General features: G+C 43.2%; 1 protein-coding gene across 3 annotated transcripts in view; it reads right to left on the bottom strand.

The window, feature by feature from the left end:
* The window catches only part of ccdc15 (coiled-coil domain containing 15), a 40,071-nt gene extending 31,970 nt beyond the window's left edge, over window positions 1-8,101 (bottom strand). For 2 of the 3 annotated variants that reach the window (XM_078531383.1, XM_078531391.1), the window contains exon 1: window positions 7,877-8,101. In XM_078531383.1, coding sequence (XP_078387509.1) covers window positions 7,877-8,041 — 165 coding nt within the window. In that variant the 5' untranslated portion in view covers window positions 8,042-8,101. Of the gene's footprint in view, window positions 1-421; window positions 536-7,876 lie in introns of those variants that run through there. The other variant, XM_078531400.1, reaches the window with a different exon arrangement.
* Between the last annotated feature and the right edge of the window lie 7,973 nt (window positions 8,102-16,074).

The raw sequence follows: 16,074 nt of genomic DNA, 5'->3' as shown, positions 1-16,074 counted from the left end.
TTAAAAACATAGACTACTTAAAGTTTAGACTGTGTTAAATGAAATCAAAGTCCTCTTTGGTAAATATGCACCTGAGAGAAGGTAGATGCCATCAGTAGCCAGAGCTCTTAGGAACGACAGTGAATGCATGAATGAAACAGTCTCGGTTGAACTTTCATGGGATGTTTTACTACATTAAAGGTGCTCTATAAATGCAAGTTATTGCTATAGAACATTCCCTGCTGGATTGCAAGGATCACTTCAATCTCCAATAAATTTGATGCGGCACAAAATTTACTTCTTGAGCTTCACTAATTGCATTTTGAGCAACAAACTTACCCTGTTCTAAGCACTATAAGCAGCTATGAAAACGCAGTTATAATGGAATGCAGTTTTGACATTTAAATATCGGGCGTGATAAGCTGATTCCGCTGTACCTTACCTCAGCATTTTCAAGAAAGTTGTGAAGAAACTGAGATGGCTGGAGAAGGAAAAAAGTCTTGGATTATTGTAAAAATACCACAGTCAGCCATGTGGTATTAGCTCAAAGTCTTCATCACTCATATGATACCTGGTCAATCGCACTTAGAGACATGTGCCTTCTATTTGTCTGAAAGCTAAAGTGGAGATTTAAGATATAACTTTTACCTACATGACAATGGGGAGGGATATCATGTCCCATTAAAAATTTGCAAGCTGTAAATTTTAAATTCCACAGTTAATAGTCCAACTTGTAACCATCACACCCAACGGAGACAAACTTTAAAATAAAAAGCTACACTTCTGAAGCCATTTTATCATTATGTATTGAAACTATAGCAGATCATTTCAATTTTATGATTGGGAGAAAAAGTGAGAATGTTAGGTATTTTTTTCTATGTGCCTACAATAATCCAAAGGAATTCTGGTATCAGAGAGCGAAAGATCAAGAGGAAAGAGAAGCCGTCCGCATCAGTAACAATACTGTTAAAGAAAGTTGAACCAGGGAAGGCACATCACCTGGATAAAGGCAAAATACTGCTGGATGCTGGAAATCTGAAACAAAAACACAAAAAATGCTGGAAAAACTCAGCAGATCTGACAGCACCTGTGGAAAGAAAGACAGAGTTAACGTTTTCGAGTCCATGTGACTCTTCTTCAGAGCTCTGAAGAAGCGTCATACGGGCTCGAAACGTTAACTCTGTCTTTCTCTCTACAGATGCTGTCGGACGGACCTGCTGAGTTTTTCCAGCATTTTGTGTTTTTGTTCAGGCTTTTCACCTGCACAGTTAAAGGTCAATATTCTTTAAGGCCCTAGCTCAGAAAAAAACATGCAGAAGGCCAACTCTGTAGTAGAAAGATACAAATAAGAGTGGCTATACTGTAGTGGTTAAAAGAACATAACGCCTATGATTAGCTCAGTGAAAACTGACTAACAAACTAACAAATTAAATTACCCCACAATCAGCTCATCAGAGAAACATCTGAGAACTGCTTTGAACTGCACAATTTCCAGGCGAGTTACAAGGATGGAAGGAAGGTAATCAAATCTACTTTCAATCCATGGCCAATCTCGTGCTCCCTGCGCAAAAAAAATAAACTCACATTCCAAACCTTTGTGGACAAGGTGTTGCATATGTGTAGTGTTCGCTGGAAAGTCACCTGAAATTTAGCATGAAAGTTACCTCTGTGACCCAGCGGATTCAAAATAGTCCGCAAGAAAAACACTTCATTCAAAACGCAAATAATTCATAAAGCTCAAGTTATCAAGCTAATGTAATTCCTATATTTAAGAAAGGGGACAGGACATGTCCAGGAATTTATAAACCAGTCAGCTTAACATCGGTGATAGGAAAAATAATGGAACCCTTACTAAAGGGGAGAACAGAAGAACATCCAGAAATGAAAAATATAATAATGAATAGTCAGCATGGATTTCAGGAAGGAAAATCTTGCTTGACCAACCTAATTGCATGTTTTGAGGAGGTAATAGAGTAGATAATGATAATGCAGTGGATATAATTTATTTGGATTTTCAAAAGTCTTAAGGAGCTGGTCCATAATAGATTAATGACTAAGAGTAGAGAATGTGGAGTCAGGGATCAAGTGGCAGAATGATTGCTAGCTGGCTTCAAGACAGGAAGCAGAACATGTAGGTAAATGGGAATCGGGGGAAAACTCTCCACTGGTTGGAGTCATACCTAGCACAAAGGAAGATGGTTGTGACTGTTGGAGGTCAATCATTTCAATTCCAGGACATCACTGCAGAAGCTCCTCAGGATAGTGTCCTAGACCCAGCCATCTTCAGCTGCTTCATCAATGACCTTCCTTCCATCCTAAGGTCAAAAATGGGGATGTTCGCTGATGATTGCACAATGTTCAGCAGCATTTGCGACCTCTCAGATATTGAAGCATCCTATGTCGAAATGCAGCAAGACCGGGACAATATCCAGGCTTGGGCTGACAAGTGGCAAGTAATATTTGCGTCACACAAGTGCCAGGCAATGACCATCTCCAACAAGAGAGAATCTAACCATCATCCCTTGACATTCAATGGCATTGCTATCGCTGAATCCCCCCACAACATTCTGGGGGTTACCACTGACTAGAAACTGAACTGTTGCTACTAAATACTGTGGCTACAAAAGCAGGTCAGAGGCTAGGGATTCTGCAGCGAGTAACTCATTTCCTGACTTCCCAAAGCCTGTCCAAAATCTACAAGGCACAAGTCAATTGTGATAGAATACTCTCCACTTGCCTGGATGAATGCAGTTCCAACAACATTCAAGAAGCTGGACACCTACCATGACAAAGCAGCCTGCTTGATTGGCACCCTATCCACATTTACTCCCTTCACCACTGACGCACGATGGCAGCAGTGTGTACCATCTACATGATGCACTGTAGCAACTCACCAAGGCACCTTGGACCGACCCTTCAAAACCCACAACCACTACCACCTAGAAGGCCAAAGGCAGCGGACACATAGGAACGCCACCACCTGGAAGTTCCCCTCCAAACCACACACCATCGTGTCTTGGAAATGTATCACCGTTCATTCACTGTCACTGGGTAAATATCCTGGGACTCCCTCCCTTACAGCACTGTGGTTGTACCTACACCAAATGGACTGCAACGGTTCAAGAAGGCAGCTCATCACCACCTTCTCAAGGGCAATTAGGGATGGGCAATAAATGCTGGCCTAGCCAGCAACACCCACATTCCATGAATGAATTTTAAAAAATTATTCAGAGTGGCAGAAGGTGGGAAGTGGTATTCCACAAGGATCAGCGCTGGGACCTCTGCTGCTCACCATTTACATTAATGATTTGGACTTTGGAATCAAAAGTACAATTTCTAAATTTGCAGATGACGCCAAATTGTGAAGAATAATCAGTATTGAGGAGGACATTAATAAACTTGTAGAGTGGGCAAATAATTGGCAAAATTAAGTTCCACATTGATAAATGCGAGATAGTACATTTTGGTAGGAAGAAGAGAAGTCATTAGGAAGGTATGAATCTAGGTGGGGTAGAGGAGCAAAGAGATCTTGGAGTACAAATACACCGACCACTAAAAGTTATGCCACAGGTTAGCAAGGCCATAAAAAGCAAACCAAACCCTTGGCTTTATTTCTAGAGGGATAGAATTGAAAAGTAGGGAAGTTATGCTAGACCTGTATCAAATATTGGTTAGGCCTCACTGTACTGCGTGCAATCTGGTTGCCATACTATGGAAAGGATATAAATACTGGAGAGAAGATTTACAAGGATGATACCAGAAATGTGGGGCTGTACGTATTAGGAATAGATTTACAGACTTGCTGTGGCATAGCTGATGGTAAATGCCGAGCTGCTCAAATCCGAGGGAAACTTGAAATAGTTGCCACAACTGTTTTGCAATTTGTATTTTATTTCGAGATGTGTGTATTGAATCCATAGTGATAAGCCCACCCAGTATTAGAGGTTTTTTACAAAACTAAATTAAACATTTATTAATAAAAGAAAAGATTTTAAATACGTACATAGGTCTACAAATAACTACTATGATAACTCCTAGCTCCCCTAATTAATCTGGCTCCCAGTTACACCTCCGTTAAGGCAACAGTAAAGCAAAATATAAGTAAAAAGACCCAGGCAAAGCACACAATACCCTGGACAGTGATATTCAAAGTGAGTTCTCTTAGCTTCGGTTCCTGTAGACAGCAACTTGACGCACATAGGCTGGAGGCTTTTCACACTTGTGTTAGATCTTAGAGTGCCTTCTCCTTACACATTACCTCAGCTCCTTTATACACGTTTCTCCCTTTTTAATGTAAATTCCATTGTTCCAATATGTCTTTGCAACTTTACTTTTCTCATAATATAAATCTTTCATAGTACTCATTATCAGTAACCTTTGAGAAAAATAAACACACTGTTTGGCTTAGCCTCTAATGGCTAGGTGTAACATCTCATCATTTCTTTGAAATACAAACTACTCTAGTTTATCTAAAAACTCAAATGTTCCTCACACCTCACATTCTAAAACTTCAAATCTAGCTTCCCTTTTGATAACTCAAAAGCTCCAGGCTAGCTGTCTTCAATTCAATTAAATCCCCTACACACACGGGCGCGCACACACACACACACATAGAGAAACTAATCCAAACCCCACTATTAACCCACTTTTACAATAAATCACAATAATATTATAAAAATTATTACATTTTCATGACACTGGTTCTCTTTTCTCTTGAAAAAAGGCAGCTGAAGGGTGACCTGATAGAAGTCTTTAAAATAACGAACGATTTTGATAGAGCGGATAGAAAGAGAATGTTTCCTCTTGTGGGGAAGAGCATAACTAGAGGCCATCAATATAAGAAAGCCACCAAGAAATACAATACAGTAAGTCCTCGCTTAATAGTGCATTGCTGAAAAGTGCAACTTTGAGTGAAACAACGTTAATCGAACCAGATTTTCCCATTACAACCAATGTAAAAGGCATAGTTAGGTTCTGCAAGACTTTTCTCATCAGAAAAACCATTAAAACATTATACCCTGTAAGTTGAAATTATTTACATTGCTAAATTCTTATACCTACAAATGAAATAACTTAAAGGATAAATTAAAAAATATAAAAGAAATATGGTGACTGTTTTCTACTTACTGCCTCTGCTGCTCCCGGACCCTCTGGCTCGCTGACCCTCCCGCTCCCTTGCTGTGAGAAAGGGCTCGTGAGATGAGAGGTGAGAGGCAGCAAGGGTAGCTTCAAGTTGCAGGGTTGCAGAGGTAAGCCGCAAGCTGGAAATGTGGCGAGAGGGAGGGTCAGCAAGAGGAAAGCTCAGCAGCAACCAGGAGGGTCAGGGAGTGGGAGAAGTTGCTCCAAAACGACATCAATCGGGTCACACAATGCTACATCAGACCCAGCGCAAAACAACATTAAAACAAAATTTCCAATGCAAAACGCAAACTCTCAGCTTTTCAAAGTGGGGAAGCTATGGGAATCCAAGGAGGACTGAGATGCCAGATTTCCATTCATCTACGGTACCGTTCCTGCAATATCTTTGTATGCATTCCTGGGATATAGGCGTTGCTGAGAAGGCTGGCATTTATTGCCCACTCCTAGTTCCCCAAGGAGGTGGTGGTGAATCTTCAATGGAAGGATGAGCTAGAACAGCCAACTAGCCACCTTTGCTAACATTTCTGACTGACTTAGTATATATTCATGTTAAAGGATAATTATCTGATATAATAACATTGTTGTTTTTTAGCCAATTAAAATGGTCTTCTGGAAGCTCGGATAGAAGCACATCAGTTTGAACACAATTTCGCCCAGTTAGAGAAGAATTCCAACTAAGTTCGTAGTCTCAATGGAACTTAGCTCCTCTCTAAATCTTGTGGCCAAATGTATCGTGAGTGGAAAGCAAAGCACAATCACAGACTATTTCATGGAATGACTGAAATCTTTGCTACATAACTAATACAATGCTGCAGAATAGCAAATCATTTCAACAACTTTCAATAGATCTCAACAAGATAGGTGCTTGCTATGTATGAAACCCCGAGCCAGAATCAAGATGGTTGGAAATAACTTAGCATCAGGTTCCCCACAAACATGCTGTGCATTATTACGAGAGAGGCGGCACTCATCAGTCTGCACTCCAATCCTTAATCAAGCAGCACCACCCACCAAAAAAATTAAAATTAAAAAATTAAATCACTTGGAATTGGGGATAATATACTGGCATGAGAATTGGTTAGCAGACAGGAAACAGAAAATAGGGAATAAATGGGTCTTTTTCAGAATGGCAGGCGGTGACTAGTGGGACACAGTAGGGATCAGTGCTTGGGCCCCAACTATTCACAATATATACCAATGATTTGGATGAGGGAACAAAATGTAATATTTCCAAGTTTGCTGAGACACAAAACTTGGTGGTATTGTGAGTGATGAGGAGGGTGTAAAGGGGCTTCAAGGCGATTTAGACAAGTTGAGTGAGTGGGCAAATACATGGCAGATGCAGTATGACGTGTATGAGTGTGAAGTTATCCACTTTGGTAGGAAAAACAGAATGGGAGAGTATTATTTAAATGGTGATAGATTGGGAAATGATGGTGTACAAAGGGACCTGGGTGTCCTTGTACACCAATCACTGAAAGCAAGGATTCAGGAAGGCAACTGGTATGTTGGCCTTAATTGCAAGAGGATTTGAGTACTGGGGCAAGGATGTCTTACTGCAGCTGTACAGGGCCTTGGTGAGACCACACCTGGAATAATGTGCAACTTTGGTCTCCTTACCCAAGAAAGGATATACTTGCCACAGAGCGAGTGCAGCGAAGGTTTACCGGACCGATTCCTTGGATGGCAGCATTGTCGCAGGGGGAGAGATTGGACAGACTAGGCCTGTATTCACTGGAGTTTAGAAGAATGAGAGGGGATCTCATTGAAACATATAAAATTCTGACAGGGCTGGACTGACTGGATGCAGGGGTGATGTTTCCCCTGGCTGGGGCAGTCTAGAACAAAAGTGGGGGGGGGGGGGGGGTGTGAGCGGGTCGGGGTGGGGGGGGGGTTTTGAGCGGGTCGGAGGGGGTGTGAGCGGGTCGGGGGGGGTGTGAGTGGGGCGGTGTGAGCGGGTCGGAGGGGGGGGTGAGCGGGGCGGAGGGGGTGTGAGCGGGGCGGAGGGGGTGTGAGCGGGTCGGGGGGGGTGTGTGAGTGGGGCAGTGTGAACGGGGCGGAGGGGGGGGTGGGTGTGTGAGTGGGGCGGTGAGCGGGGCGGAGGGGGTGAGCGGGGCAGAGGAGGGGTGAGCGGGTCGGGGGGGGGTGTGTGAGTGGGGCAGTGTGAACGGGGCGGAGGGGGGGGGGGGGTGTGTGAGTGGGGCGGTGTGAGCGGGGCGGAGGGGGTGAGCGGGGCAGAGGGGGGGTGAGCAGAGCGGGGCGGGTAATATTATCCTGGGTTAGTATCCCAGGAGTTAGAAGTGGTTTTAATCCTAACTTTTCCTGGCCGGGGTGGGGGGGGTAACCATTCTGTTAAGTCCGGACCATTTAACGTCTCCGGCTCTTCAGGAGGTTCCAGACTCAGGGTCATTGCCCATTGGAAATCGACACTTTCTGGGCAATTCCTACACAGTCAGTGCCTCCGAGGGGGGGTTGGGGGGGGGTCCTCCCTCCAGCGGTTCTGTCGGGGGGGGGGGGAGGGGGAGTAACTCCGGGGAACAACCATCCGGAGAATCTGGGCCAATATTTACAGTTGGTGATAGGATAACAGTCAATTTAAATTTCACTGTTGACAGCAGTTTCCATGGAAACCTCCGGAATAAAGTCACCTTCCCCTGCCCTGGTTGCTGTGTATCTCCCCCTCCTCCACCCCACCGGGCCCCTCTCCATGGCCATCCAGCCAGCACAGGTTTCCCCCACCCCCGCACCCGGTACTTACAAAGGCCGGGTTCTGCTCTCTGGGCCAGTCTCTGGCACATTCCACCCAGGCTCCCACCGGCACCACGGCCTGGTTCCTCTCGGCCAGCACCCGGGCCGTCCGGCAGCGCGAGTAGTCGGGACCCGGGGCTCTGTCCGGCCAGCTGCACTCCGCTCTGAGGGGCATCAGGCTGAGGGGGAAACAGAACAGCCGCCCGCGCGCCCCCCAATTCAGACCAACCGCCACTAACTCAACTATCGCGAGCTGTCCCCCAACTCTCGCGATAGCATCTTAAATCCCTCTGACCAATAGGAAGACAGCATTCCGATGGCTGTGGCGGCCATCTTGGTAAAGGAAAGCAAATGCTCATAAAAATGGAGGCCACTCGGCCCCTTCAGTTTGTGCCGGCTCTCTGCATAAACTTCTCGCCTAGCCTCATTCCCTGCTACAATCTGCAGTAGGGTGACCAACAATAAAAAAGGGACAATTCGTCTGTGAGATGGGGTTTGTCGTGGTGAGCATTGGGGGGCGGGGGATGGGTTTCTGGTGACCATTGAAGGAGGGAGTGTGGGTGGGTGGTTAAAGCCACTAAAACGACAACTTACCTTCATCTTTCTGCTAGCAGATTCCCAGATTGCAATCGAATCTCTCAACTAAGACTCCCAGGCTCAGCATCCCACAAGCTGCCCTAAAAATAAGGGACAAAAGGCATTTTGAGATATTGGACACGGGGTGACCAACTCTCACAGGGAAAATTAAGGGAGACTCTGCCATGGCGGTTCTTCAGAGCGACTGGGGATGGTGGGCTGGATGGGAGCTGTTAGAGCAGGGAGGGTATGCTGCCAGTGGTGAGAGCTGAGGGAGTTGGTGGGATCGCTGAGGCTGTTGGCACGCGCAGACAGGAGGAGAGCGGGTACCACGCTTGGGGGAGACTTAAAGGGCCAAATTATGGGGAAATTTAAAGGGCCAAATTATGGGGAAAATTGTGTCCTGACAACATTTGACCCAAGTGCTGAACACCCAGACGGCACAAACAGTCAAAATAAGGGTCAATCACTGGGACAGTTGGTCACCCTGACCTACAGGGCCACTGACCAAGTGTCAGAAAGTGACAAAGGCTGTATTACTCTTTTTTCAGCTGGAACAGACATGATTGGCTGAATGGCCTACTTCTATGCCATAAATGTTATGTTTCTATGTGTGAGCCCAGGCAGTGAGTCTCTGCAGGTTATTGAATGGTCAGGAAGGAGCACTTTCTATTCCAATCAGCCATAATGAATGATCATTGACCTGAGACTTTAAATCTGTTTCTCCCCACAGATGCTGCCTAACCGGCTGAGTATGTCCAGCATTTTCTGTTTTTAACCCACCTACTTCCACTTCCTAATCTGCAGAATGGATGCCTTGGATCTACCAGATCTCAGGTTATTTATTCTGCTTCTTCCTTCAGTGGAGCTACTCCAGACTTTTGCACAGTTGGAGCAGTGAAGCAAGAAGGGACACCCTTTAAGCTTCTACACGGGAGCAGGAAAATGGAAGGTTTTTTAAATTGAAAATTCTGGAAGACCATTTATAAAGTGGGAAAGTACTTGAAGCGATAGCATTCCCTAACATTTTTCACCTCTAATACCTAACTAGGATTGTCAACCCACCTAGATTATTTGCTTATACCTTGAAATGGAAGATGAATCTTTTGGACACTGTTGTGAGAAAAGTCATAGGAAGTAAGGTTTGCATGTACCTATAGACTTTCTTTTGCAAACTGTTTTGTCCCTGCTGTTAGATTCAGCTGTATGTCATTTTTTATTTGAAATGAATAAGTAGAATGAGTAATGCTAGTTAGGCCACAGCTGGAGTACTGTGTGCAGTTCTGGTCGCCACTCTGTAGGAGGGATGTGATTGCAGTGGAGAGGGTGTAGAGGAGATTCACTAGGATGTTGCCTGGGCTGGAGCGTTTCAGCTATGAAGAGAGACTGGATAGGCTAGGGTTGTTTTCCTTAGAGCAGAGAAGGCTGAGGGGGGGCCTGATAGAGGTTTACAAAATTATGAGGGGCATAGATAGAGTAGATAGGAAGAAACTTTTCCCCTTAGCAGAGGTGTCAATAACCAGGGGGCATAGATTTAAGGTAAGGGACAGGAGGTTTAGAGGGGATTTGAAGAAATTTGTTTTCACCTAGAGGGTGGTTGGAATCTGGAACACACTGCCTGAGGGGGTGGTAGAGGCAGGAACCCTCACAACATTTAAGAAGTATTTAGATGAGCACTTGAAGCGCCATAGCATACTGGGCTACGGGCCAAGTGCTGGAAAATTGGATTAGAATAGATAGATGCTTGTTGGTTGGCACAGACATGAAGGGCCGAAGGGCCTGTTTCTGTGCTGTATAACTCTATGACTCTATTGCTGCACTCTCCATACTGGAGAGCTTGCTGTGTTCGGCCCAAGTTCCAGTGCTATTGCACTGCTCTCGCACACCACTCTCCTTAATTCTCTGATCTAACATCAGAATCAAAAGTTTTTGCAATGGTATAACTTTGGAGCTGCATCCCAAATTATGGCCAATCCTGCATTCATTCATTCGATATGTTACTTCAACATTTTATGTCTATCTCATTAGTATACACATGAATGTAAAATGCTCAGAAATTAGTGTAAAGGCCAATGTGGGTTTGAACATAATTGGAACATAACTAATAGAGCCCTGAGATGTTTGGTGGATCAAAATATTATTATTTGTGTGAAGAAATTTTCTTCAGAGTGAGTTTGGGGAGTGCAATGTAAACTGCACACGGTCCTCTGCCAAAGATTTTTAATGAATTCTTTTTTTTTCACTACACCAGCATTTATTGTCCATCCCTAATTGCCCTTGTTGCTGTGGGTCTGGAGTCACATGTAGGTAAGGACAGCGGATAGTGAATCAGATGGGTTTTTACAACATTCAGCAGTTGTCACGGTCAGACTTTTTTAATTCCATAATTTTATTGAATTCAAATTTCACCATCTGCTGTGGTGGGATTCAAACACAGGTCCCCGGAGCATTACCCTGGGTTTCTGGATTACTAGTCAAATGACAGTACCACTACCTCCCCCTCCCTTGCTCCATGAGGAGTCTCCATTGTCTTAAATCATTTCCATCTCAACAAAGATTGACTCACTGGAGGCTCTTTAACCTTATGGAGGATTACCTGGATGACATTAAGAAAAGGTCGTGCAATCGGTAAACATGCATAAGCAAAGGTGACAGAGGCACTGAATTACAAATCCATAGTCCCCCAGATGGCAGACCAGTGTTGCAAACAATATAATTATATAATCTCTCCTTTTCTTCCTTGCCCACTGTGGGCTCCACAACCAAGTCTCCTGAGGTGTAAATAGTTGTTTCAATTCCATTCATGTACAACAGCACCTGGATAACATAAAAATTTGGGATGACAAATGGCAGTAGTGCCATGTGACTATACAAGCAGGGTAGAGGCTGGGTATTCTATAAAGAGAAGTCCACTTTTGACCCCTCAAAGCATCTCCTCTATCTACAAGGCTCAGATTAGCTGTGCAATGGCACATTCACCATCCTTAGCTGTGTGCAGCTGCAACAACACTCAAGTAGCTCAACGTTATCCTGAACAGAACAATTCTCTGTATTGGTGCCTATGCCACTGGTCTTGAACACACATTACTATTCTTTTATTGTCATTAGACCCCTCGTGTTTTTGAGCACCTCTATTAAATCTCCTCTCAACCTTCTCTGAGGAAAACAACCCAAGTTCCCAATCTATCCATGTAACTAAAATTCCTCACCCCTGGAACCATTCCCATAAACTTTTTCTACACCCTCTCTAACTCCTTTACACCCTTCCTAAAGTATGGCACTTAAAACTGGACATAATACCCCAGTTGAGACCAAATCAATGTTTTATAAAGGTTCATAATATCTTGCTTACTTTTGTACTCTATGCCTCTATTTATAAAACCCAGGGTGCCACATACCTTTTTAACCACTTTTTCAACCTGCCTTGTCACCTTCAAGGATTTATTTCTTTTTTTCCTTTCATGGGTTAGGCCAGCATTTTTCATGTCCATCCCGAATTGCACTTGAGAAGGTGGCGGTGAGCTGCCTTCTTGAACCGCTGCAGTCCATGTGGTGTAGGTACACTCACTGTGCTGTTAGGAAGAGAGTTCCAGGATTTTGACCTAGCGGCAGTGAAGGAGCGTTGATATATTTCCAAGTCAGGATGGTGAGTGACTTGGAGGGGAACTTACAGGTGGTGGCGTTCCCATGCATCTGCTGCCATTGTCCTTCTAGGTGGAAGAGGTTGCAGGTTTGAAAGGTGCCATCCAAGGAGGCTTGGTGAATTGTTGCAGTGCATTGTGTAGATGGTACACACTGTGCGCCAGTGGTGGAGGGAGTGGATGTTGAAGGTGGTGGATAGGGTGCCAATAAAACGGGCTTCTTTGTATGTGGATGGCGTTGAGCTTCTTGCCAGCTGTTGGAGTACACTCATCCAGGCAAATGGAGAGTGTTTCATCACACTCCTGACTTGTACCTTTTAGCTGGTGGACAGGCTTTAGGGAGTCAGGAGGTGAGTTACTGTTTGCAGAATTCCAGCCTCTGACCTGCTCTTGCAGTCACAGTATTTATATGGCTAGTCCAGTTCAATGGTAACCCCCATGATGTTGATACACACCTATTTGCCCAAGCCTCTTTGTCCCTGCATCCCCTTTAGATTTGTATCCTTTATTTCATATTGTGTCTCCTCCATCTTCCTGCCAAAATGTATCACTTCACCCTTCTCTGAATTAAATTTCATTCCACCAGCCTGTCTATATCCTCTTGAATTCTATCACTATCCTCCTCAAAGTATACAATACTTTCAAGTTTTGTGTCTTCCACAAATTTTGAAATTGTACCCTGTACACCCAAGCCTAGGTCATTAATGTACCACGAAAGGCAGTTGTCCTAGTATCAACCACCTTTGTCCAGTCCAAAAAACAACCTTTCACCATAACTCTCTGTTTCCTGCAATTCAGCTGACTTTGTATCTATGCTGTCACTGCCCATGTTATTCCATGGACTTCAATTTAGCTGGCAAGCTTATTATGTGCCACTTTATCAAACAGCTTTTGGAAGTCCATGCAGACCACATCAACCGTCATTACCCTCATCAACACAGTCAGTTACTTCATCAAAAAAATTGACCAGAAACAAGTTAATGTTGGCTTTCGAGAAATCTGTGGAGATAAACCTTGCAGCAGATGCTGCAAACTCTTGACAATTCTGAAAAATTTCTTCCAAAATCATATGAGCAAGTTGATCAAAAACAATGATCCTGTACAAGATAAATGTTCTTTAAAATTTATTCTGCACGGTTTTGGTAGTCACCTCAAGATACTATTACCATCATGTTAGCCCTTTCCCAGGTCTCAACTGACAAGAAATGGGTAGCGCTTGGTCGAGGAGACCAGTGCTTTTTTCTTTGAGTTAACTTAATTCTAATTAGTTACTATTTAACAAAGCAAGTAGAGTGTAAGTTTATAGGCTGTATTTCATTTTTGATAGTGCACAGAAAGGAATATTTTGATAAGGACAGATTTGAAGCCAAAAGATCTTCATAAGCAATTCACATTTTGAGATGGAATTAATAAAAGAAATAACAAATGAAAATGGTTTCTAGATAAAAATAGCTGCTTTAAGTTTCAATTTGTTCATTCATTCTGTCAAGATTTGTTCCTCTCAAGCAGGTAACTATAGTGTTGATATAACATCAGGAGATACTAGAGTTATCTCAGAACTGAAAAAAATGGTGACATTTTGAGGTTGAGCTTAAAACATTAGCTTGCTTCTTCTCTGTACAGATGCTGACAGACAGCTGTGTTTTTGCAGCATTTGGGGGTTTTATTTTGGATTTCCAGCATTCGGTCCCTCTTTTCATCTAAACTACAGTTCTGCTGAAATGTTTCTACACCAGCTCTCCTTGGAATAACACTGCCCTCCACAGTTTAACCTGCTGTTGAAAATACTCTTACAACATGAGATGCCAATGAAAAGGAAGCTTGTTAATGGGCTTCACTGCACACAGGGGCACATGGAAGAAGTATTGTGGCTTTAATTTAGCTAGAACACTAACTGTTCTGTTCCTTTGACATCACAGGAGCCATCCTAGGGGTCAGATGAAAAACATTACTGTGGGCATTCATGAATAGAGTGCAAAATCATTCTGCTGGATAACCTTCCACAAAGTGGAAACTTACAGTGTTGTAGATTTTACTTTTAGAATTTTTCCTGCTTTTACAAAGCATTAAGGAACAGGTCTTTGGAGCTAAGCCATTGAGATCAAGAATGTTCCATGTGCATTCACTGGTTTGGGCTGAGTTAGCTGATAACTAGGCAGAGGTAAATGTGCTGCATGTGGCATTTATAGGTATTTATTGGACTGTGAGAGGAATTACTTCTTGATTAATTTATAAGAATCCTTATTATTGAATATTGGTAGTGGGTAAGGACAAGATTAGGATGTGAGATGATGGTCTTTATGGCCTAGTGCTGTGTCAACACTTACTTTCTAGTTTATCCATGAAAAATGGTTACTTGGGTGTGCACACTGGAGAGTTGCTGGCTCCTTGGAGCTCAATTCTGGTAGGAGCCCTCTGAGAAGGAGATGGAGAGAAAAAAAATCATAAAACATACTCCAAGAGGACTTAAAAAAAAGTAAGTTCTCCAAAATTTGGTTCAAATATATTCTTGCTGTACTTGTTTTACTAAACAAAAAATCTATTAGGAGCTCATTTGTAACTGTTAATTGTAGCTTGTCTTCCAAGGGGAACTACTGGTCCAGGTCCTCTCCAAGGCAAGGAACTGAGGTGTAGTGTTTCAGTGCTTGGACTTATCCTCTCAGGAGACCCTAGACACCTCCAGTTTACTGAAATCTCCAATGTCGTACTGCTTTTAGTGAATAACCTGAAAGTCTTGGAATGCAGAAGCCATTTAGTGTTGTTACAATCTCAGTGTGCAGCCTCACAAACAGTGCAAAAATAACAGGCACAATCACAGGACCAGCAATTCTGCATTGAATATTTTGAAAATTTATTTACCTTCTTACCTCATTTCTTGACTTTAGAATAGATTTGCCAGCTAGGCTGTAGTAGGGGAGTGTGCTATTAACACTTCATCTTGTGGGATCAGCTTCCTTTATATAGATCGTGCCTGATCCACACTCCACACTCATAGTAGGTCTTGCAGATGAAGTTTGCCGCTCATATGTAAAGTCTTATTTAAATTCGAAGAGATGCCCTATTTAAAGGTAACTGGCTGTACATAGGGGCAAAAATTGATAGCCTAATGAAAGACCGTGCAAAGCTTGTTTGTGTATGGTGGCTGTCGGAACTCTGTGGCTGGAATAATAAATGCAGAAGCTTTAAACTGAGTTCATGGACAGGAACTAGAGTGGTACAGCATTTAACCTTTCTGTTTAATGGCTGATGAAGTGGGGAGGAGGGCACTTTTGCCAAGGCCCAGGAGAACAGCATGCATGGAAGGAGACATTGGAAGAGAAATTGAGAATGCAGGTGGTCACTACCGCCATTTTGTGTCAGTCCTATATTACTTACAAGTGGCAGATGGCATAATTTTGCACCTGACCTTGGGAAGGTAGTTGCACAGACTTTTTGCTGGGAGAGGTACCTCTCTACGGTTAGGTGAGAAGGTAGTGTAGTGGCATTAGGTGCACTTTTCATCACTGGCAGAAGCTGGCACCCCTCCAATACTTCTGCTCTTCCTCCAAAAATACATATGGAGCATTCAAAACACTCTACCAAAAGTTGGTAGCAGCAGAAAATCATGCATAAGATTTCTGATCAACATTATGGAAAAAGATTCAAAAAATAACTTGCAATACTCTAATAAATATCTTATTTCAAAGTTACTTCCATACAATAGTATTCCTAGAAGCCCAGGACACTAATTTTATGTAAACAGGTAAATCTAAATGTTATATCAGCATAAATATTAGGTGATCACTTGGATGTCTAAATCAAGCATTTGGACTTAACTTTGTTATCTTTGTTTTGTTTAATGAGCCTGAATTAACTTTTTCACCTATTTTCTTCTCTTTTAAGATTTTGACTCAGCTGAGTGTGTTTCCACATGTACCATGTCTTCCAGTATTTGCCCTCTGTGCTTGTTCTCCATGCATGAGTGGAGGCAATGGCAACAATTTAGCCATTA

The sequence above is a fragment of the Cetorhinus maximus genome, chromosome 2, assembly GCF_964194155.1.
Source record: "Cetorhinus maximus chromosome 2, sCetMax3.hap1.1, whole genome shotgun sequence".
In the NCBI taxonomy this organism is placed as follows: domain Eukaryota; kingdom Metazoa; phylum Chordata; class Chondrichthyes; order Lamniformes; family Cetorhinidae; genus Cetorhinus; species Cetorhinus maximus.
The sequence above is the reverse complement of the archived record's forward strand: the minus strand, read 5'-3'. Positions and strand labels throughout refer to the sequence as shown.